Source organism: Xylocopa sonorina, unplaced genomic scaffold (assembly GCF_050948175.1).
Source record: "Xylocopa sonorina isolate GNS202 unplaced genomic scaffold, iyXylSono1_principal scaffold0632, whole genome shotgun sequence".
Taxonomy (NCBI): domain Eukaryota; kingdom Metazoa; phylum Arthropoda; class Insecta; order Hymenoptera; family Apidae; genus Xylocopa; species Xylocopa sonorina.
In genome coordinates, this window is record NW_027490703.1 from 29,640 (window position 1) to 52,009 (window position 22,370).

Genomic DNA, 22,370 nt, shown 5'->3' on the forward strand with positions numbered 1-22,370 from the left:
CATGACTCTTTTCGTAACTTTACTTGTGCTACTTTGAAGAAGAAGAAGGGAAGGAATACAAATTCTACGTCTTTATTGAAGGAATTTCATAATAACAATGAATCGTTAGTAAACTCTTTTCGTAACGTTCGGCCTGCATACTGGTTCGATTCTTGTTACGGTTTCTCGATTGATAGGTTAATCATTGGTTACCGAAGGCGAAATCTGTCGATACGTTATCGTTTATCGTTTATTTGTATGCATTCATTTCTGACCGATAACTGTGTTCGTATTAACGGCTGTAGATTCATGACTCTTTTCGTAACTTTGTTTGTGTTACTTTGAAGAAGCAGGAGGGAAGGAATACAAATTCCACGTCTTTATTGAAGGAATTTCATAATAACAATGAATCGTTAGTAAACTCCTTTCGTAACGTTCGGTCTGCATAGTGGTTCGATTCGATTTACGGTTTCTTAATTGGTAGGTTAATCATTGGTTACCGAAGGCGAAATCTGTCGATACGTTATCGTTTATCGTTTATTTGTATGCATTCATTTCTGACCGATAACTGTGTTCGTATTAACGGCTGTAGATTCATGACTCTTTTCGTAACTTTGTTTGTGTTACTTTGAAGAAGCAGGAGGGAAGGAATACAAATTCCACGTCTTTATTGAAGGAATTTCATAATAACAATGAATCGTTAGTAAACTCCTTTCGTAACGTTCGGTCTGCATAGTGGTTCGATTCGATTTACGGTTTCTTAATTGGTAGGTTAATCATTGGTTACCGAAGGCGAAATCTGTCGATACGTTATCGTTTATCGTTTATTTGTTCGCATTCATTTCTTACGGATAACTGTGTTCGTATTACCGACTGTCGATTCATGACTCTTTTCGTAACTTTGCTTGTGCTACTTTGAAGAAGAAGAAGGGAAGGAATACAATTTCCACGTTTTTATTGAAGGAATTTCATAATAACAGTTAATCGTTAGTAAACTCCTTTCGTAACGTTCGGTCTGCATACTGGTTCGATTCGAGTTACGGTTTCTCCTGAGCAAGGTAACGCAGGCGGGCAAGTCGGAGGACAGCTGGGATCGCATGGACGATGACACGGTGGGCAACAAGTACAGGTTCCAGGAGCACACGATACTTTGCCCTCGCACGTAGATGGGCAAGGTGGGCAGGGTTGACAGGGTTGAAGACACACAGGTTTGCAATCTACCTCGCACACGTATTGCATCTCGAAGGGTAGGTCGTTTCGCACAGTGAGGCACTTGCCTTGGATCAGATAACAGTAGGACAGAGCCAAGACTGGGTTGCCACTGTATGGAAGGTGATGAGGATCGGGTAGATGTCCGTATAAGTCGATGTGCGTGTATTTTAAGGGGGAACAGCTACAAGCTCCGTGCTGCAATCGATATATGTGGTCATTGTATTTATTTATTTATTTATCTGTTCATTCCGCCACGAAGTACTATGTGACTGAGGTAACTTGTTCCCCCGTTTCCTGTCATAACGAAGGATAAACCGGGAACGTAAGAACCATTTCTAAATTGTCTGGTCCAAAACAAAAAAAAGGAAAGAAAAACAAGAAAATAAAAAGAACGGAAGAAGAGAAGCTAGAGAATGGAAGCACCTGTTGGCGAATCGGGACAAATCACGAACGCTCGGAGCGAAATCCAAACGACGAACGTTACTGAAGTATACGATATACCTTATCTAGCCCGGAAGCCATAATCAGAAACGCCGATGGACCTTGGTGTCCCCTTTCAGTGTGCGTGGTATTTTTATTCGTTGATTGGAGAACATCGTCGCCTTCTGTTCGACCCTCGTGGAATCGAAAGTCTTCCCTACGTATCCTTGATATCTCGAACGGATCGCCCATCGTCTCCCCGGAGGCCTGAAGTTTCTCTGCATTGCTGACTAGACGTGCCACAGCGTTGTCCATGACGATCTAGAGCACGAATGACTGAATGTTAATTTCGTGACTGAATAACATCGAAGAATCACAGTACAGAAGAGAATAGCAGTGAAAGGAATGATGTACCGAATATCCTCGGCCAACGGTGAGCAACGCGTGGTTGGTCAACGTCGCAACGGTGAAAATGTGCGGGTTAACCGAGCACAGGGCCATTTCTTTGATGTGACAGAGCGCATCGGCCATGACCATTCGACCTTCCGCGTCCGTATTGCCGATACGTACTCTGGCACCGGATTTCGCGGTTATCACCTCGTCGGCGACATAGGAATTTTCACCGATACTGTTCCTCACCATGCACAAAGCTGCCACTGCCTTCACCGTCGGCGGTTGTAGTAAATTCACTACCTGGGAACAAATAGTGAATAAATAGAGAGAGAGAGAGAGAGAGAGAGAGAAAATAATAATAATAATAAGAAAAAAGATTTCAAAGGTTTCGCACCTGCATGAATCCGGCGCACGCCGCCGCTCCGCATTTGTCTCTAGACATACCGAACATTGCGCCCTCGGTCTTGAGATCGGTGCCTCCCGAGTCATAAGTGACACCCTTTCCCACGAGCATAACCGTTTCCAGTATACAAGCAGGATTGGATGGCTCGTAGGTCAAGAAGATAATTCTACCCGCATGCCGGGGGATCATCGAGGCGGCACGGTTCACGCACGCGAACAGAGGGTACTCCTGAAGCAAAGTTTCTTGGTCGGACACCACCTGCATTGTCACGTTTGTGCCGCAAAATAGCTCTGCCAAGTATTCTTCCACCCTCGGTGGTGCCATTCTTTCCGGGTCCGCGCCGCCTGCGAGATAACGAATGAATCGGATATCTAATCGGAATCTCGGCCCAGACGAGACTCTAACTAGATACTTACCTATATCCCTTGCGACGTATCTTCCACTCTCGAGTGCCGAGGCCAGTTTCACGATACCTTGAAGCTTCTTACTACAAATCGGACTCCAGACAGCCAGCTGACACGCCTTGTAACACCGATCTGGACACGTTTCTCGCACTTCTAACGGCTGTATAAAATCGTAAATGGTAAAAGTTCAATATTAGACACTGGTATACGCTATTCTTCAAACTGCAACAACGTAATAATAACCTGAAAAATTCAGAGTTCCATTCGAAGTACTTGAAATTCCGTGAGCGCCAAAGTAGCGTATTATTCGAACCGAAGGTAAACATACTCTTTCCTTTCTTTTAAACTATTGCGACACGAAGAAGATCGAAAAGAAGGGAAAATCGAAAAACTGAACAAGATTTTTCGGTATTTCTGGCTAGCATAAATCTACGTAGGCGTGAACGGATCGAGACGGATGATGACGAAGGATGCGAAACGAAGAAGAGGCGACGTTCGCAACGGCAGCGTTCCGATTACGCGGCATCGGAATTCCGAGGGCGTCTTCCGGTATTTGGGAAACGATGCCCCGTATTCGCGAGGCCTGCCGTTGGGGCGAGGGCCGGACGACGAAGGAAGCCGAGGGGGTCGGCGAAAGAAGGAACGAGCTTCGCGTCTATGGCTCAGACACACAGAAGACCGGGCCTCGAGTATTTCGCTAATTAGGTCGACCCAGCAGCCTCCAGGATTTAGGAACGCAAGGCATCCGCTATTCTTGACAAGACGGAAACCACCCTTCTGCGCCAGCACCCTCTCTTCACGTTATACTGTTCCGGACGAAGATTTTTTCTCGTCTAGGCAGACACGCGTTAATCTGTGTCGCGCCTTACCGATGGCTCAAAATTCTGGCTTGCGCTTGGAAACTTGGAAGCGTAGTTTCTTTCAGTGTTACTTTTTTTTGCTCGCGCAAGAAAAAGAAGAAAGGAAACGGAAAGATAAATCGAAGGGAATGCATTCTCCTCGAATGTACAATTTCCGTCATCGCTACTGTGTATGTACACAGACGTGGAATGTTTACACGATTGGCTCTCCCTGCTAATTAATCTCGCGTCCGCTTTTGGCTTTATCGATAATCCCGCTGGCAAGATTGACCAATGTCAAACAATGTCAACTGTATCAAGGATTGGGAAGAACGAAGCTAAAATGGAGCACATTCGAGGAGTCGCGGGCAAGACATCGGTGAACAATGGGAACTCGTAAGATACGTACGTACGCTTATCCATCAGTCGCAGTACGCGACTTCACTGCCGCGGACAGGTGTTGTTTATTAACTCCGTTGACCGCGCGTTTCCCTGCTGATATCTGTCACACGCGTGTCGCCGGTGATTACCGGTTCGAAATGCCGGCAAATGTCGGATATGCGTACATTTTATTCGCTCTAGTAACCGACGCGGATCGTATACAAACTTTTCAGTCAGATTATTAACCACCGGCTACAATAGACGCCTATTATCGAGCGGATGGAATGAGAGAGAGAGAGGAAAATGTTCACGTATCGTAATCATGGATTATTCCGGAATACGAATCCGTTTGCTTTAAGGCAACCAGAATTCAACGGCGAAAAAAAGAGAAAAGAACACTCCAGGCATTTATATCGTTTACACCTGAGGGACACGCGTTCGTCGACGCCGTTGACGTTGTCGGTATATATAATGTTTGATTACGATATTTCCTTTCTCTCTTCGCTTTAGAATCGGGCGTATCGTCGGTCGAGATAAAATTGAATTACTTCTCAACGTATTCTGGCGATCGACCGAAAAGTATATATATATATAACCGTATGTTGTAGCACAACGGGATATACCCATTTATTTATCTCTATGCATAATTGTTCAGTATCGAATACTCACTACGTAGAGGCCTTCCAGAGCCCCGAGAAGCGTGACCAGTTCAACGTTCTCAAAACGAATGTCCGGTAGAAGAGCAAACAATGGACACCTGACACCAGCTTTCAATGCTCTGTTGAAATAGAAATTAATCGTCTATGGAGATTAATCTGTTGTTCGTTTTTAAGAAACGCGTCGACATTAACACATCCAGTCTCGAGAAAGTAAGATTTTGGAGTTGAAACGGGTGAAAAATATGTATATATCATATATTAGAACCACGAGCAATATCTGTGAGGAAAGTCGATAGTAATTCTTCCCTCTTCATTTCGCCGCGGTATTCCAGCTGTCGTGTCGGTGACGTACATATGCGCGGAATCTCTCGCGACAGGTCCGCGCGACTAACGCGATGCTGGCTGGTGGAATTTCATTTTTCAACCGAATTTCGACGCAGTCAGACGTTCGGATCGTGTGGAATTTCAGTTCCAGCACGTATGGGCGTGAACAGTTAGACGTAATTTGCGAGGAAATCGAATGAAACTGAAGGTTTTTCGATTGTAGAAATACTCGATTAATAATCGTCGGGAAGTGCAAGTTAAAATGGAGAAGAAAAAGAAAGGAAACGCGCGAACGCACCTCTGAACGCCTTTGGTAGCCGCTTCGGCGAAACTCCGCACATCGTGGTAATCCATGTTAAGCGGGCCGGTCGGACTGTAAATTAGCCTTTTCGCGGGCAAATTGATGGGCAAAACCGCACCGATCACACCCAGAGCGGAATCGATTTGAGCAGCGCCGAACAGCACAGTTTTGAACGGCTCTGGCTCATCGTAACCCGGTGCGCAGCCCGATACAAGGATTACGCCATCGTAGTCGCAGCTGCAGATATTCGGCTCGATTTTAAGTTGGCAAGGCATCCATCTGTAACGAACGATTATCTCGGTCTCTATCTCTGGCTCTCTTTCTTTATCTGCTATGTCATCCCCTTCGAAATTCGAGACGAAAGTAACCCGCGTACTTTCGAAATCTCAATTATCCCAAATACGTTGAACGCTCTCGTCTCGAGTCTCCTCTAGCATAAAGTTGAATGAGTTCGGAAACTGCTCCTAATGGGATCGCATAGTCGAAATTCCATGAAAATAAGCTCCCCGAAGAATTCTTGAATCCCATGTGATTACGTGGGTAGACGCATCGAGCAGGTTGGGGTTAAATTTAGTTACTTTCGCAGCCACGATTCGTAGCTGTTGTCACGTATCGCATCATTTGGAGGTTAATCTTAACAGATTTGTCTGTTTTCTTTCTCCATCCATTCAATCGTCGTTTTCACCTGTACACGATCTCTGCATGCGCACGTGTGTGAACATTTAACCCCGATTAACCATCGATGGAAGTAGCAACTTTAAAGACTAACGAAAGAAGGTGAGACAATGGGAATATGAAATGTAGCGGTTTTCGGAACCAATACAGAAAGTAGAAAAGGATGTATGTACATATATGTATATATTATAAAGCACGGCGAAGTACGGCTCGAGGGAAATCGAGCGAAGGATGTAAATGTAATTCGGAATCTGTACAGAAGCGCGGATAAAACGAGTTCAACGGGGTTACGAGAAACTCTACGCTTGCCTTGACTCTACCGCCATGGTGCATAACGCGATGGTGGAAGTTGAGGAACTTTCGGTTCACCTGTCCTCTTCTTTTTCAGCAACCGCACCAGCTTTTCCCGGGGATGGGTTCAGAATCGCGTGGGCCGTGATCGAGAAATCGAGAGAAAGAAAGCGCAGCACTTGACAAACTCGTTGTTGATCGTTGCTCACTTCACTCTACAATTTCTTCTCTTTCCTTGAATTTTCTAGTAACCGGTGTTCCTCGTTATCGTGTTCATTTACGCACCGTATGTATTTATTACCTTTCCTACATTTGTATTGCATTGCTAGTTGTACTAATCAATTCGAAGCGTCACAGACAAAACCTAATGTGAAATAATGGAGTGGAGTTTAATTTGGTCGGGGGAGAGAATCAGTTTTCGACGCAATACTTATAAAACGTGATGTATATTTTTATGCAAAGAAATGGAGAAAATAAATATTCACGGTACTTCGTACACAGATCCATTTGGTGCTCTATTATCGTTTCGATATCTTTAAAGTACCGTAGAGACAATTTATTTGGTATACAATTAATTGCGTTCCATCAACGCGAGAAGAGAATCTGAATCACGCATAATAGATCGCTTGCGCGATGTTACGTCACAATTAGATGCTAAAGTTCCACGAAATCCACGTGAACAAAGTAAAACAACTTTTCTCGTAGTATATAGTAAATAAAAGCAGATACATTCGTAGGTTGTAGGTTTATTCGTGCAGCTCTGCGGATGATTTCGTCCCTTACTTAAGATAAGATGAGTATTAAGACACGCGTATACGTAGAACCGTACAGTGATTTTGTAGTAAATTTTCGAGAAACGTCTGATGGTCTTTGTCACGTGCCAAGTATTCGGAACAAAGTTTTCAGTAGCGCTCCTCCGCGTACGCTATTCGTCGTCGACGGCGAAGAGAAAGGCGGGCTCGAGTCCAACCCTCGCCGAGTCATAGAAAGTACACAAATTTGTACGCATCAATTGTTTAAACATCATTGACTTAACCCTTAGTCTTCCGATGTATGTATATGCGCATCGATATACGTATGATCGATTTACCAACGATGCGTAACAAAAGATCGTCGTCTGTCACACAGAGAGGAACTTGAAAAGAAAAGGAAAGGAAAGGAAAGGAAAGGAAAGGAAAATTGGAAAAAAAGGAGAAAGAAAAAATTCTCTTCTCGTACGAAACGAAAGGGAAACGATTCGGAATCGGAATCGGAATCGAGTGATCTGACCCGAGTTTTACAGTCGAGTTCCTTTGCTGATCTCGTTAGTTACGTCAAGCGAGACGCTCTTAAGAGCATTGAGCTTCTGTACGTAATCTGTATCGATGCGAAGCTTCCCGTTATCGTCGACGACTCCCTGGAGAGTAGCAGTCTTTTCCGCGGTATTCGCGATCGATGTCACCGACGACGACGAGGACGAGGTCGCGTTTCCCATTGCGTTCTGCTCGTTCTGAAGCCGCGTGCTGCTCGCGTACAATCTTCGTCCTCCCGGGAAGAATCGCGAGATCCTCGCTGCGACGGGATGAAGCAAGTGTTCCTCGTACATGTCGCCTTGACGGTCGGCTGTCAGTAGACTAACGATAATACCGACGATCACCGTCGACATGCTTCCTATTAGCGCGTAATACATGTAGGTGACACTGTAGAGAAACTCGATAGGGCCTACTACGCTGGACGTTTCGTCGGCTGCGTTAATCATCGACACGGTTTCGAGTTGACCACCGGCGATGGTAGTGATGTTCGCCGTGTGGACAACCGTGTTGCCCGGTTTCGTGATCCAAGGTGAGAACGTGTCGTTTCGACACTTCTCCGTCGACAGAGGAAGCGTTTCAACGGCACTGCTGAGATTCAAATGCCCGAAGGTGATCCATAAAGTAGTCACGTGGCTGAAGATCATTCCAACAACGGCACCCTTCCAATTCGCGCACGGAGCTAACATGGCTAACAGGAAGACACCGAGCAGCGGGCCCGAAGTCGCCGAGGTCATCAGCATTGACGATTCGATCAGGCCCGAGAGCATCGAGACGAGGAAACTTATACCGATTATTAGCACACCGTAGATGACGCTGATCAACTTTATAAATCGCAGCTGCTGCTTGTCTTTCAATTCCCTTAGGGACGGTATTTGAGCCAGGAAGTCCTCGAATGTGACCGTGGCCAAGGAGTTCAGGTTCGATACCGCCAAGGTGAGCGCGCTGTTGAACAGGGTGGCCATTACTAGACCGAGCAGTCCTGGGAAGTTGAGGAACTTGTCTTCTACGTAGAAGGGCACGATCTCGTCGAACTTGGAGATGTATCCCAGCGTCAGAGGGTCGCAGTCCGCGTAATTGGCGAAGATCACCATGCCGACCAGCCACGAGAGGGAGAATAGGATGAAGATTATCGGCATGTTAGCCATCATGGTCCTGAAGCAATGAAACATAGGCACAGTGTGCATATGCAAACGCGACAATAAGTTTTTGGCGAATCTCAGAAAGCGTCCGGGGGCCAAAGCGATAGTACACCGAGAGAATGCTATCACGATTACATTACGTTACGATCGAAGATCTCGCGGGAAATTCTCGCGTTGTCATTGAAAGGCAGTAGTGGTTGATGAAACCGCTTTATCAGAGCGGCTCGGAAACTTGCAATAAACCGACGAATCGGTGACAATTTCACGGGCACGGTAATAAAAAAGAAAAAAAAAAGAAAAAATACTCAACCGGGAAAACATTTTTATTCGCTAGACGAACGAGCAATCGTGCCTCGTGATTATATTGTAATAAAAGTCCATTTCAGATGGATTTTTTATCGCGAACACATCGCACGGCGCGCCGCTTTTTGGATTTATGTTCTAATAAAGTGTTCCCGAGCATGGAATACGTTGCGCGTGTGTCCTCGTCCATGTTTCGTTCGACCAGGAAAAAAAGATGAATCGCGTTTGAAAATTGGTTATTCGTTTGTTAAATTTTTCTTCGCTCCATGTTCGACGTTGCGAGGATAGCGACGGTGGCGATTAACCTTTTAGCTCCTCTATTATTACTTTATTCCGAAAGCGACTTATTTCGAAAGATTCCCCTATCGATTACGTATTCGTTAAATTTGGAATTGCTGTCAGAGATACGAGTACTCACCTGACCACTTTCCGCTGACTTGTCATGCTGCAATATCTCTGCACAAAGTTCTGTTGGCAACCAAAGATGGACAAACTCATAAATAGTTGACCTACGGTCGCCGACAGAGTGGTCACTCGACGAGTGGGATCCAAGTCCATGCTGAAAACGAAGAAAAATTCGATTGGGAACGCAAGAAAATTTGAAGAAATTGAAGAATTCTTTCCCGCGAGAATGTCCGACGCGCTTTATGAATCGGTATAACTAAAGGAGAATAAATCGATCTGTATCGGGTTGGCGCTCACTCGAATAGATCGAATCGGCCACGCTCGTACGTCACGTTCAGAATGTTATCGGGACCGATGTCGGCCGAGCCTTTAATGATTATCAGAAGCGAGACACAGATCATTGTCAGGCCTTGTACAACATCCGAAAGGATGGCAGCTTTTAGTCCTCCCTGCGAATAAAATGAAACTGGTAATAATATAAATATTATTAAAGGGAGAAAGTAAGTCGCGGCGCATTGGGTGCGTTCAATTTTCGTGCAATTGAAATCGATGGACTTTAAACGAGAAATGATTGATCGTAGTACTATAAATAAGGGGATGTAAACCGTTCGGTATTCAGCTTACTATGAGGGTAAAAACGACGGATATCGTTGTGATACCAATGATGCTGGCCCAATACGGGAGTCCAATCACAGTCTTTAGAGCTACGCAAGGGGTGAATATCGTGACGGCCAAGTTTAGTAGACTGCGGATCACGTAGGAGAGGCTTGCGATGCATCTGACTAGCTTCGATTTGAATCTGAATGATTTAGCATGGTTTCATTAAAAATGTTACTATCCTTCGTCGGTGTACAGCGTGTTTAAATTACCTCATATCTAGATATTGGTAGACCGACGTGATGCCGAGGCTGTAGTAAACCGGGACGAAGACGTAGCACACGATAGGGTACGCGAGCAACATCCCGTAGATGGTCTCCCACATGGCGCTACCCCTGTAATAGAGCTCGGACGGGTAGCCGAGGAAAGACCTAACGCCGAGGGTACCACGGGCGATGGACAGCATCATGGCGCCCATCGAGACGCTTCCGGTGGCAAACACGTAGTCTGCCTTGGTGGTCTCCGTTCGACGGCCCCGGAATTTCCCCCATAACGGTATGATGAACGAGGCGATGATGCAGCCAACGAACACCAGATAATCCGTCACCATAGACGACGCGTTGACCGTCATCCTGGGCTTTCCTGCGTGGCCGTTACTCCCTTTAACCGCGAGGTCTTCGTGGTACCGAGAAGAAGTAAGAGTATATCGATCGTATTATCGGATCTGTACGGACTCGTCTTGAACGGCTTCGTGTTTGAATCGGTTCGGGAGACGGTCTCTATTTCTCTACGTTCACGCGTACGCCTACGAGCGTGTCACGTTTGCGCGGCTTCCTTTTCGATTTCGTTCAGTCGCGTGAATGACTCGTTGTTCGTAACCTCGTCCTCCGGTCGTAATCGTATGGCGGCACACGCGAAGCTTCTACGTATATCTGCCTACGTCTGTGCATACACCGACGTTTTGGTGCCTCTGTTAGTTTTGATCAATTTTCGTGCTTCTCGTTTCGGAGAGAGTCTCTGCGATTCGGTGCGAGCGGAATAACGCGACCGATGCGTATTCTGACTGAGCGTAATCCGTGAATCACTTGACTTTATTATGTCGAGAACCTGGAGGGAGATGAAGTTATCCGTGACGATAATGCGACGAGCACCGATACGATATTATCTTCCGACAAGTGATGGAGGGGTAGGCAGTGCGAGCTAAGACACAGTGGAAGGGAGTAGTAGTGTCGACGGGACATACCAAGTGTCAGGCTTTTTCTTATCTTCCTATCGTGGCGTTTCCACACGACAACAACCGGCCCGTTTTCGCTACGTTTAACAACTTTACACGGTATCGTCTATCTAAACGATCGTTCTTCTCTTTTCAAAGCTACCATAGTAATTGGTTTAATTCGTTACAGCCTCGTTATTAAACCTTGACAAAGGTACGTACATGTGCGCGTACATGAATCTTCAATTTCCTTTTCCCGCCTCGAACTTTGTCCGTGCTTCTTGAAAATTAAACCGAATACTTTACTTTATGCAGCCGTTGTAGCCGTGTTAGCTAAAGAAGTTTGTAATGGTGTATTCTCATTTGATGCAGTCGATTGCTCATTGGTATCGAGTCACGCGATTAAAGTCCCCGGCAGAAGAAATGACGCGACACGACGCGCGGCGACGTTTGGCGGGGCGGCCTAAGCGAGGTGAAGAACACGTGCTTCATCGAGTTCATAGAAGCTAATCGATCACGAGACCGAGCTAGTCATGAGACGAACAATTGACCGACCGCGAATTAAATAAATGACTCTGCGTTGTAGTCTCGATTGCTCGATGGCGCGAAGAAGCGTTGTTCCATTGCGATACATTGCCGGCTGAAACAATACTGTGAAATTTCAATTTGGTCGATTTTGAAAGACAGCTGAAATTGTACCGGCTTCGTGGAACGATAACGTTGCGAGCCGTTGGGCAAACGATACATTGATCATAATTCGATTTTTTCAAGTATTCTTCGGCTTTACGGGGAGTGAGAAATGATGGGAAACCGTAGGAGTGGAAGAAAAAAGGCGATTTCCCCTCTTTGAATACGTCGACACATATTTTCTCCGATCGATTGGATTTCCGGAAGGAAGCGTAGATACTCGACGAGACGAATATAATTGATCGTGACATTCGAAAATCACATTACGTAAAAGGCAATCCTACGAAACGACCGAACGGTTTCTTGTATTCTGGCTGCTGTAACAGCGAATAACGCCGCGAGAGAAACTCGATACGTAAGAAGAGTCGTGATACAAATTCTCGTCTCATGAAACTTTCATTACCGATCGGCAAACCTACACGGCTCGCTCGCAGCTATCGGTCCTGGATTTATTAATCGAATATTAGAGTCTGTTCCGTGTCGCTTCCATTCGACGAGGATGTCAAAGATCGTCATTTTTCGTTCTGTCCGATTTCTTTCGCATCGTAGAAACATCGTAGAAACTTGATCGTTTCTCGATTAAGGGAGAAGAAAAAATAGATTACTTTTAATTACTCTAACCGCCAGCGGAACTTGGACCATTGAGTTCACTGTCCGTTTAGTTCGCTATTAAAAATCAACGAAAGATAACGACTCGAATCGAAGTTTCCGCGGAATTCTAAACAATTTTTCTCGACAATCATTCTGGCTCCTATCCGTTATCTGTGTCGTTGATGCGTCGCGAGATGCTGTGTTGGGTCGCCGCCGATACGACAGCGACGAGTCTCTTCTTCGTTTCGCGAATTCTGAACATCCGAATTGATCGTATACTGTTGTTCAGATATTGGGATGTATGTATTTCATAAAGTGTAAAAATTTTCATTATTTACTACCACGACATTGTACGTACTATTTACTATACGATACAATGCTATACGATAAATATTTGCATTCCAATGGTGCAGTTTTCAAGCATTTTTAACATTCCCAGATAAAGGACAAGGAGAGGCGGAAATAAGAAAGCGTGACACAGAAGGAAAGAAAGACGTATCGTTTCGATTAGCGGTAGTAGATCACGGTGACAGCGAGAGTAGATAGGCTTGATTGCGTAAAGGTACGTAACGTTGTATAATGTTTAACGTTTCAACACACGTTCGCGTACATACGTTGATGTGATAAATTGGCTTTAAATCATTTTACGTATACACTGTGAACGTCAAGAGTGTAATTATCCGATTAGTGCTTGGAAAGATATTCTCGTGAGTCACTACTGTGCATGTGAATATGCCACGTAGGTGTATACGGTGGTTGAAGGAAATTGTTAAGATTGAAGGATGATTGAAGAAGAGAGAGTATAGCTGTCTATGTATAGACGGATAAATTGGCCGATACGTTCTTGCGAAATCAGCAAAAATCAAATATAGATATGCATACGTTACATAGATGTATACATAACAGATGTGCGTAAAAGAAAAGAAAAAGAAAAGTACGTCTGTAGAAAAAGATGTTAGGATTGCTTAGATTAGTACTTATAATTATTAATACTTATCGCAGACTTCCTCCATCGAAACAGGAGTCGGCGTCGTACCTATAAATCGACACAAGATATAAATAAGGTAGCCTGAAAAAATTCAAGACTCTTTCTGATTTGTACAGAGCAGTAAGCAGTTGCCAGCGTGCAGAATTTATTTTCGTCGGTTGTGCAACTCGAGTACAATAATAGTACGCGTATAACGTGTGCACGTAATAAATACAGTATGAATGTAAGCACGTACATACATACTCGGTTCTCGTTTGACAAAGCGAAGCTGGCTGTTTCAAACGATGTTGGCGATCGCTAAAGTTCGGCATGATTCTGATCGATTTAATTACGATCAATTCTTATTATACGCACGAGACACAAATGAACGGTAAAATTGAATACCTCATCGTCTACGATGAACGAGAAAACCGGTCAAATATTTTCGGTACGTACACGTTTGTAATTTGCGATCGGCAAAAATGAGTATTTCTTCTTTAAGGAAGGAGATTGAAATTTCTCCCATACATATTATATTAGAACAAATGGTTAATATCGATGATTAGAAATCTGACGTTTATGTTACCATGTGCGTTCGATTGTTCTTGGTTCACGATTACGAATGTACGTATGTAACAATCGTCGCCTCGCGGTCAATTTTGAGAATACAATAGTAGTTTTGTTCGGGCGGAAGGGATGTTACTTTGGGACGCACACGAGATTATGCACGCGTATGCAAATAAATGTATTGGGAGAAAGTAACGATCACTATCGTCTTTCGATCATTTTAATTATAAATTGTAGAAACCGTCATTAGATTTTTCATCGCGTACGAAACATCTGTGGCGGAACGATAATTTTCAAGTTGTCAAATGTTCTTTAGCTTAGAATTTTTACAAAATAAAAGAATCAATCTATCTATAATAATAGCATTTAGATGTATTTTTGTTTAACTTTTCTCTTCGTTCCCCGTAGGTAAGTACTCTGGCAGAAGCGCAAAAGGAAGGTACAGTTGGATATACTAATCAAACGAAGCTGCCCATACGCTTCTGGCTTTTTTTGTTCGTGGACGAAAGTGGATTTATTCGAAAGCGGAGATGCATCCGTTCCGGTAGTTGCCGGAAAAACTCCTTCTTTCGTTTAGAGAGCTTTAAAGCTCGATTCGGACTGTACCACCATTCGCCGCGCAATATTTTCGAGTGTAATTTCGTCTCGATACTTTTCATCGAATGGAACGAGACAAACCGTACGTACCTCGACTGTCGTGAGTTGATAACTATATATTTGGGAGAGTAAGTAGTAAGGACTACCTAGTAATCTATACGCGGATTTCAACGCGATCTTCTCATCGAAATTCTCAAAGAATTTCCGTGGTGGGTATTTTTCCGCATCCCGGTTGTTAGGAGAGTAAATCGCGCGGATTGATAAAAATGGGCTGCGAAATGAAAAACAACTGAGCGAAACCACGAACGAATATAAAGGGTCGGAATGAAATTGGACAATGATAAACTCCTTTTTAACGGCAACGGCGATGCTTTACGGGGATCGTGACCGACGAGCCCTTATCCCTAAACATTTCTAGATTGTCGTGATAAATTGAAGAGAGAAAAAAAATAAACGAACGAAATGACTCGGCTTTCAACAAAGTATTATAATAATAAATCGGGTGAATCACTGGTCGCATCGGCGGGACGAGGACGATAAGCGGACGACGGGTAGATAGATACGCTCGTGATTGAAACGTGTGTAGATAGGCTGCATAGGTGCATGCATACGTGCAGGCATGGTATAGGTGGTGGTGCGAGAAGGTATAAAGAGAAAGAGAGAGAGAGAGAGAGAGAGAGAGAGAGAGAGAGAGAGAGAAACGGTAACTCCACCCAAGGGTCGGTTCGAACGTGGCATTAACCGCGGAAATTAGCGAGTTCCCCGTGACCAGGCCAGATCTAATCAGAACCCGCCGTGGCCCCCTCTGTGCCACGGTATAATTAGCGGAGAAGCATAATGATAAATCGGCGAGTGTGCTCGACCCGACGCTATCGCTCGCGAATCGTTCACCACCGAAATTCCACGGCAACCGACCGATTGGCATTGTCAAACGATGACAAACAGAAAGAGATAAGATGATTTCTTATATACATTTCTGATCCGATATTGCATAATTATTAACGAATTATCATTCATTCTTCGGAGGAATACTGTTTTTACACCCAGGAAACAAGACGATTCGAGACGAGACATCCCGTTCGAAGCGCACACACGTTTATACGGGATTGCGAGTTGTAAACCTCGTTACGACTGCTCGTCAGCAGCCATTCAAGCAGCATCTGGCTTCAGCCCTCTTTTTTTCTATATGTATAATCACACGTTTCTCCGGGAAACAAGTTTCTAATTTTTTTTCTATCGCTGACACTCGCGGAAAGAATATTCGAGCGGTTGCTCGACGATTGCCGGTGCCGCTACTATAATATTTTTCATTGTAGATGTGCTGTCGAAGTAAATGTAAATTGAAAATTTGAGCAAACATTCGTTTATCGCGTATCTCGATTCGAAATTGAAACTGAAATTTATCAGCAAAGTGGTGTCGGATGTGTGTTTTACGCAAACCAATACGAGATAGAATCTCCGCGAGAGCAAACAAAAGAATCTGGAAGAGCAGGTGCGAAGCTGTTTAATCGCAATCGTTGCAATTAACGCGAACGGAAAAAAGAATAAAAAAGAAGAGGACAGGAAAGTTACGCAACTCGCGCAATCAAATTTTCTCGTCGCGTGCCGCGTTAATCGTGGCTGGATAATTACAGTTTTGTTCAGGCGCAAGGTTATCGTTGCTCGTTCGTTTCCTCTGTTCACGATTTCATATCCATTAACACTTTGTTGATTGCGTAATTAGTCGATACAATAGAAAGAGAGAAGTGGAATGCTTCCATTCATCATTCGTTCAGAGCAGAACTTTTACCATCGTTCGAGTGTATTTTATACTGGTGACACGGTGGCAGTCGCCGCAAGTATTTAAGCAAGTGTCAAACCGATAGGTAGAGTAGGTAGATATTTGTGTACACGTGTACAGAGGGGCGGCGACGAATGCCAGGCTAGAGTAAAGTGATATTCGCACTCTGCGCACGCTAGAGTATGAATACTTGCCGAGTCCTATAGAAGTCGTGTTCTATCAAGTACCAAGTAGAAGGCAGTCCGTGTAAAAGTTGTAAACAAGATGTAGACGAGAAACAAATCTGACAAAGAAAGAAAGTAAATTTAATTCGGCGACGAGAAATGAAACATTCGTCTGATTATAGAGGAAGAGTTTGGGAAATTTGCTTTCGGTTAAACTTAATTAAACTTCTTGATCGTATTCCAGGTCCGTTGATGTCTGAAACTTTCAGAATTTAACACACAAATCCATTCGATTAAGAAAGAGCGCGTGGTTAGTTACGTTTTAAAGATGTTCGACCGTCGTGTCACAAATGTGAAATGTTGTTTCGCTCAGCGATATTGCCTTGATCTAAAAATGAATTAACATATACGTAGATACATACATAGGATACGGAAACGTTGTTTCATCTATCATCTCTGGGGGAGAGAGAGAGGGACGAATCTCGCACTTGGAAAATCATACGGTAGGAATAATTTGCATAGTTTCGGATCGGTACGTTCCTCAGTAGCTAATGGTTAATGAGAGCGTTTCCTCCTGGAATTCGTGTCTACCAATCGAACGAATCTGCGAGTATAATGAGTTCCGTCGGTTTCTTCGTTTTGCCTCGGGAATAGATGAGCCCCGTTCGTTCTAACGATCGAGCCATGCGTGTAGCATGATACGTATAGTAAAGAAAAGTAATAGGTAAGGAAAATTTAGTTTATTTCCGATTGGTCGAATTTGATTTTTCAATCGATCTTTCATGGATACCTAGAATGAGAAATGTCATAGAAATTGGAAACTCACTTTAAATTCCACCTATCCATCCAAGTTGACCGACTGTTCCTCGCTTGTTCGGAAACGATAATCCAACATTGGGCACTGGTACAAAGTTGGTGATAATTTTCTCGTGACGACTTATCCGTTCGATGTAACGGGTTCCATGTGTAGACTGCTGCATCGTTCAACTTACACTTTCGCCTAGAGAAATTTCGCGTCGAATCGTACTTCTCCAAAACGAAACGGAATAACAGAGCGCAAAGTGTAACAACGGACGATAAAGGATAAAAGCAAAGTGGGAGCAATTTACGAGCTAAACGTAGTATATGTACGTATTTAAAATAATATCAATGATATTGAGTTGATTGTACGTGTAATAAGAGAAAATAATCCGTTATCGATTGCATAATTCACCGTCGATAAAACGGTTTATATTATTCGAAATTGTGCGCGAACTTGAACAGCTGCAACGCGGTGCTGTACGTAGCTGCGTAAGCGAATTTACGATCCGCCGAAATGTTTAAACGCGTCTGGGCAGTCTCTCTCTGTTTTCGCAGCTGCCTCCAAAGTGGTGGTAGCTATACAAACTGATTGGGAAAGACGAAAGTTCATTCGAGGGGTTTTAACGCTTCGATTGTTAATACGATTCCTTGTCCTTGTCGTGTCGTAAATTAAATACATACGTACAACGCGTTGTTGCGCGTATCTACCTGTTGTATTTAAGAAACAAACAAACAAACAAACAAAATAAAATAAATTAGAAACATTGATTGTTACATAGAACGTGAAAGAGACATCAACCGAGAGTTACGTATCTACGATAATTATTCGTAGATCGTATCCTACGTTCCCGGCGCGATGGAGATTTAGAATAATAATGATAATAATGATGATGATGATGATGATGATGACGATGATGATGATGATGACGACGACGACGACGACGACGAAGACAACGACGACGACGATGATGATGATGATGATGATGATGATGATGACGACGACGACGACGACGTCTGATGATGATGAATAACAATATTAATAATAATAATCATAATGATAATAATAGTAATAATAATAATAATAATAATAATAATAATAATAATAATAATAATAATAATAATAATAATAGGAAGTATAGAATTGAACGAGACGCACGATCGATAGGTAGACGCCGCACACCGCGGTAACTCGGTGAGTCGGCCTCCTTCGCTCCCACGATAGAGAACGTAGGCGATTTCGGACCGATATTTTAAAAGACGTGCGCCGCGGTCAGTCGACGTCGTAATACTGGGAAGCCGAGAGAGTTCGGCAGGTATATTTAAAAAGCAGAAACGATGTTGAGCGGTGTTGGTGGCTAACATACTGGCACGTACGATGTGTTGTATCCTATGTATACACATATGTATGTACATATTACTATTGGCATCGACTAGCGTCCATACGTACACGAGTGGGTAGAAATTCAACGAACGCGGTGAAATCTGTATAAAAATCTGTTGCGTGTCGTTCACGTAGTAGTTATGTACATCCCCTAAGTAAGGTGTTGCATCGAACAATACGAAATAGTGGCCATTACTATATCGAGAGTAAGTTAGTTATCTACTTGAAGGAACGAATATTTATGTCACGCGTAATGATACCTTTATTGCGCAACGATAGATTTGACGTGTATAAATACGTACGTGCATGCATGTTGGCTCGCATAGGTGTACAACAGATCGAGACCGAAGAGATCGTGTGTCCAATATGTAGTATGTACGTAATTCTTCTGACACGTAGATGATCGCATCCAATAAAGCCATGAACGCTCGTTCAGTGCAGTTAAGCGAGTGGTAATAAATAAATAAACAAACAAACAAACAAACAAATAAATAAATAAATAAATAAATAAATAAAGAAATGAATGACTGAATGAATGAATGAATAATTAATTGAAACGAATAAATTGAGAACAAAAATCTGTACATTTTTCTATTAATAGTTCTGTAGCTGAGAGAGATCTTGTAGCGCGTAATATCGCCATCTGGAGTTCGTCGATTCGACGAATAGATCCCGCGGTATATATAGACGCACGTATGCACGTGTACACGGAAAGTGATTCACTTCACAGTTATCGATAACGAGCAGATTGATAAACGTATGCTATAATCTTTGCTTCTGATTCATGGAATGCTATATTATCGTATTATTACATGGACGACCGAACGCAGTTTGTTATTCGTTACTTGAAACGTGCCTAAAAACGTGATTGGCACGTGAACGTAGTGCCGAACGTCAACAAATATGATATTTGAGCAAAACGCTAATGCAACTGTTTACAGTGAAACTGTACGGTTCCTTGGTGGAATCATAAATCAGCTCGGTGTAATCCGCCAGTTTGCTTTTTTTTTGGTTTCTGCTTTTTCGAACGGTTCTCAAAATTTCTTGCTCCGCACCAGAGACAAAAAGTTAATCGCGCGGTGATACGTTTGACGTAAACTTGTCACGCGGACACGCTCTCACGTTACGATAAATTACACCCGTTGAATACGTCGACGCAATGTATTCTCATACACATCATAAATATTACATATGCGTGTACAGATGGTACGTAAACGTGTAATCGTTACCAAGTACTTACTCGTGTGCACGTACATAAGTATGCGTTGTACACACATGAATCGGGGAACGAGACAAATTGCTCTTAACTACTAATTGTCAACATGTTAGCTCCGTCGTGTAAAAAAAGAAACGAATGCATCGAATATTTTCGATGGATTACTCTTTTCTATTATTCTTTTGTTATTATTCGTACCACCGATGATGCGTAGGTAGCATCGGTACGGAACGCAATCTTCTCGAAAGAAACGACAAGGGTGAATGTGAAATCAACGGTTCGATCGAAAGTGTCGTCCGCGAAGCTGATTTACGAGAGACGTGGAATAGGAATGAGAATTCGAATAGAAACTTGGCGGGGATACTTTATTGGAACGGGTAAAGATTAACACGTAACGCGTGGAAAAATAGGATTAACACCGTAATTTCCGGTCCCTCTGTATGCATACGAGAAAAGAGGATTACGTCAGAGCGTAAACGTGCACATAGGTACGTGTATGTATACATGTATGGATGTGCAGTAAACGTTCAAGGGAACGTTCCCATCGTTGCAAGCGGCGGCCAACAGTTCGTTATTGGCCGTTGACCGATGAAAAGCGTTGACCTCGCCTGCGATTTCGCCTTGACACAGAGAGGCCTTGGGACAGAGATATCCTGATAGATACGTTTGAAATTCATATTTAAAAAAATGATTATGGATATAGATATTGGAACACGGATCGCGCGATCGCGACGAACGGATTAAATGAACAACCCTTACCTTAACGATGACCAAACGTAGATCGACCTAGTTTCACTCGTTACGCGTGCACACTCGGACGAGAAGCTGATTTATCGCGACGGCTTCCCTTGCATCGTCCGGTAATGGTACATTAAACTTGCCACGAATTTATGACGCATTATTTCGAACGTACATACCATCTACTTTTGAGGCATCGTTTATTTGCGTCTCTCAAAGCAAGAGCGTGTAATGTATTATCGTGCAGGTAAACGAGGAATAACGTAACAGAGAATGTTAATATGTACCGCCTCTCGAGTCGAATGGTGGTTTGAATGTCGTGTGACTTGAATTGGGTGAGAAGACGCGATACGATCTTTGTTTCGAATAACGTAAAGCTGGTTAAGTGCAATTAGTTTGCTTGATTGTACATACTTGTGCACCGTGTTGTTGTACAATTTCGAAAACTGATTGCCTTTTATGTATTGAAATTTGTATTGGATATACATACATAGTGTACCCTTCGAAGTAATAGTAGACGAGTAGACGAGAGTTAGTTCTATATTTTTTCTAAATAACTTTCGGTAAATGTTCTGCTCTGTCTCCCCGTGTGCTGCGCGTGACGGCTCGAGTAGGTATGATCGATGGATGATAAACTTTACGGATAATTAGGTAATGGAAATCTCGCTCTCGATTTACAAGACGCGCTCGCATTCTAGTTCGTGGGTGACGCGCGAAAGGCAGAAGCGTTCGTTTTCGAGAAGAACACATCGAGGAGAACTCGACACATGAGAAATTGTCGGCCGTGAAACTTTTCCTTCGTGTAGTTTTTCATTTCGCGGCTGTCGTCTGGTTGTCGCACGAAACAGAGTCGCATGAAAATCTCGTTAAACGCGCAGCCTTGACTATATGGCGCGATAAATTTTTCATCCAAGTCTATATCGAGATACTTTTGCCTGGTGGTTACACTTGTTCATTCCTTCATTGTTTCACTTGCGCGGAGATGGTAAATTGTAATGTGTATCTACGTTACGAATTGGATGAAATCGAGCGTGAAGTTCGGTTCGGTTCGGTTAAATGTACCGTCTGGTCGATCGAAAGTGGTTGGTTTATTATCGGATTTCGACTGTTCGCTAAACATTCACACAATAAATGCATTGATCGCACCTATTTGCACGAGGATGATTTACGTATGTTTGCTCTTCCCCGAACGGGGAATGGACCACGATGAGAGATCTTCTAATTATAGTCGATCACACGGCACGAGGAAGGCAGTACCACTTTGTGAAAATATGCCTTGGGAAGCATATTCTTCTGCTATTTTCTTGAAATGTTTTTATCCAAGAAAGAATTGAATTACCGCGACGGTTCAGGGAGTTGGTTACGATCATCGTCGTGGCAGTTTCAGGTCGACAATAATACGGCCTGTTCCCGACGTTTCTGGCTAATTAACTGGAAAATGACAATCGCGCGAAGGCTTACGGTTTTTCTTTCATCGGCGACCGTCCAGCTGAAGCAATCGAATCAACTGCTGGCATCGGTCACGTGTACCTAGCGCGAAATGTTGGAAAAATCAATAAGCCTTGGACCGGGTGAAGTTTCGAGAAACAAAAAGCAATCGAAAGGCACGGAGTAGAAGACGAGTCGCACAGCCCGTATCCCACGATAGGGG

General features: G+C 43.5%; 2 protein-coding genes across 5 annotated transcripts; both read right to left on the reverse strand.

Annotated features, from left to right (window-relative positions):
• Positions 1 to 966: 966 nt before the first annotated feature.
• On the reverse strand, positions 967 to 18,657 carry Dip-b (Dipeptidase B). The gene is made up of 8 exons (XM_076909183.1): positions 18,541 to 18,657; positions 5,313 to 5,594; positions 4,701 to 4,809; positions 2,824 to 2,971; positions 2,399 to 2,751; positions 2,026 to 2,304; positions 1,693 to 1,932; positions 967 to 1,386 (listed from the first exon to the last, which is right to left on the reverse strand). Exons 2-8 carry the CDS (start codon positions 5,588 to 5,590, stop codon positions 967 to 969), a joined length of 1,827 nt encoding a protein of 608 aa, XP_076765298.1. The 5' UTR covers positions 5,591 to 5,594; positions 18,541 to 18,657.
• On the reverse strand, positions 7,510 to 18,665 carry LOC143432520 (sodium-coupled monocarboxylate transporter 2). Of its 4 annotated transcripts, XM_076909180.1 has the most exons (7): positions 18,541 to 18,658; positions 17,410 to 17,583; positions 10,290 to 10,692; positions 10,045 to 10,219; positions 9,718 to 9,869; positions 9,434 to 9,574; positions 7,510 to 8,725 (listed from the first exon to the last, which is right to left on the reverse strand). In XM_076909180.1, the coding sequence occupies exons 3-7, from the start codon at positions 10,646 to 10,648 to the stop codon at positions 7,558 to 7,560; spliced, it is 1,995 nt and encodes a 664-aa protein (XP_076765295.1). In that variant the 5' UTR covers positions 10,649 to 10,692; positions 17,410 to 17,583; positions 18,541 to 18,658; the 3' UTR covers positions 7,510 to 7,557. The 4 variants fall into 4 exon arrangements, with proteins under 4 accessions (XP_076765295.1, XP_076765297.1, XP_076765294.1 ...); XM_076909182.1 differs by lacking the exon at positions 17,410 to 17,583 and having other exon boundaries at positions 18,541 to 18,665; XM_076909179.1 differs by lacking the exon at positions 17,410 to 17,583 and having other exon boundaries at positions 10,290 to 10,718; positions 18,550 to 18,646.
• Positions 18,666 to 22,370: the final 3,705 nt, after the last annotated feature.

Coding starts and splice junctions, on each gene's coding strand:
- Dip-b (XM_076909183.1), bottom strand. CDS start 5,590: ATGCCTTGCCAACTTAAAATCGAGCCGAATATCTGCAGCTGCGACTAC. Junction 2,972..4,700: donor CTCTGGAAGGCCTCTACGTA/GTGAGTATTCGA, acceptor GATTTTATACAG/CCGTTAGAAGTGCGAGAAAC. Junction 1,933..2,025: donor CCGTTGGCCGAGGATATTCG/GTACATCATTCC, acceptor TTCGTGCTCTAG/ATCGTCATGGACAACGCTGT.
- LOC143432520 (XM_076909182.1), bottom strand. CDS start 10,648: ATGACGGTCAACGCGTCGTCTATGGTGACGGATTATCTGGTGTTCGTT. Junction 9,575..9,717: donor GGCCGATTCGATCTATTCGA/GTGAGCGCCAAC, acceptor CTTCGTTTTCAG/CATGGACTTGGATCCCACTC. Junction 8,726..9,433: donor AGTCAGCGGAAAGTGGTCAG/GTGAGTACTCGT, acceptor TCATTGCTTCAG/GACCATGATGGCTAACATGC.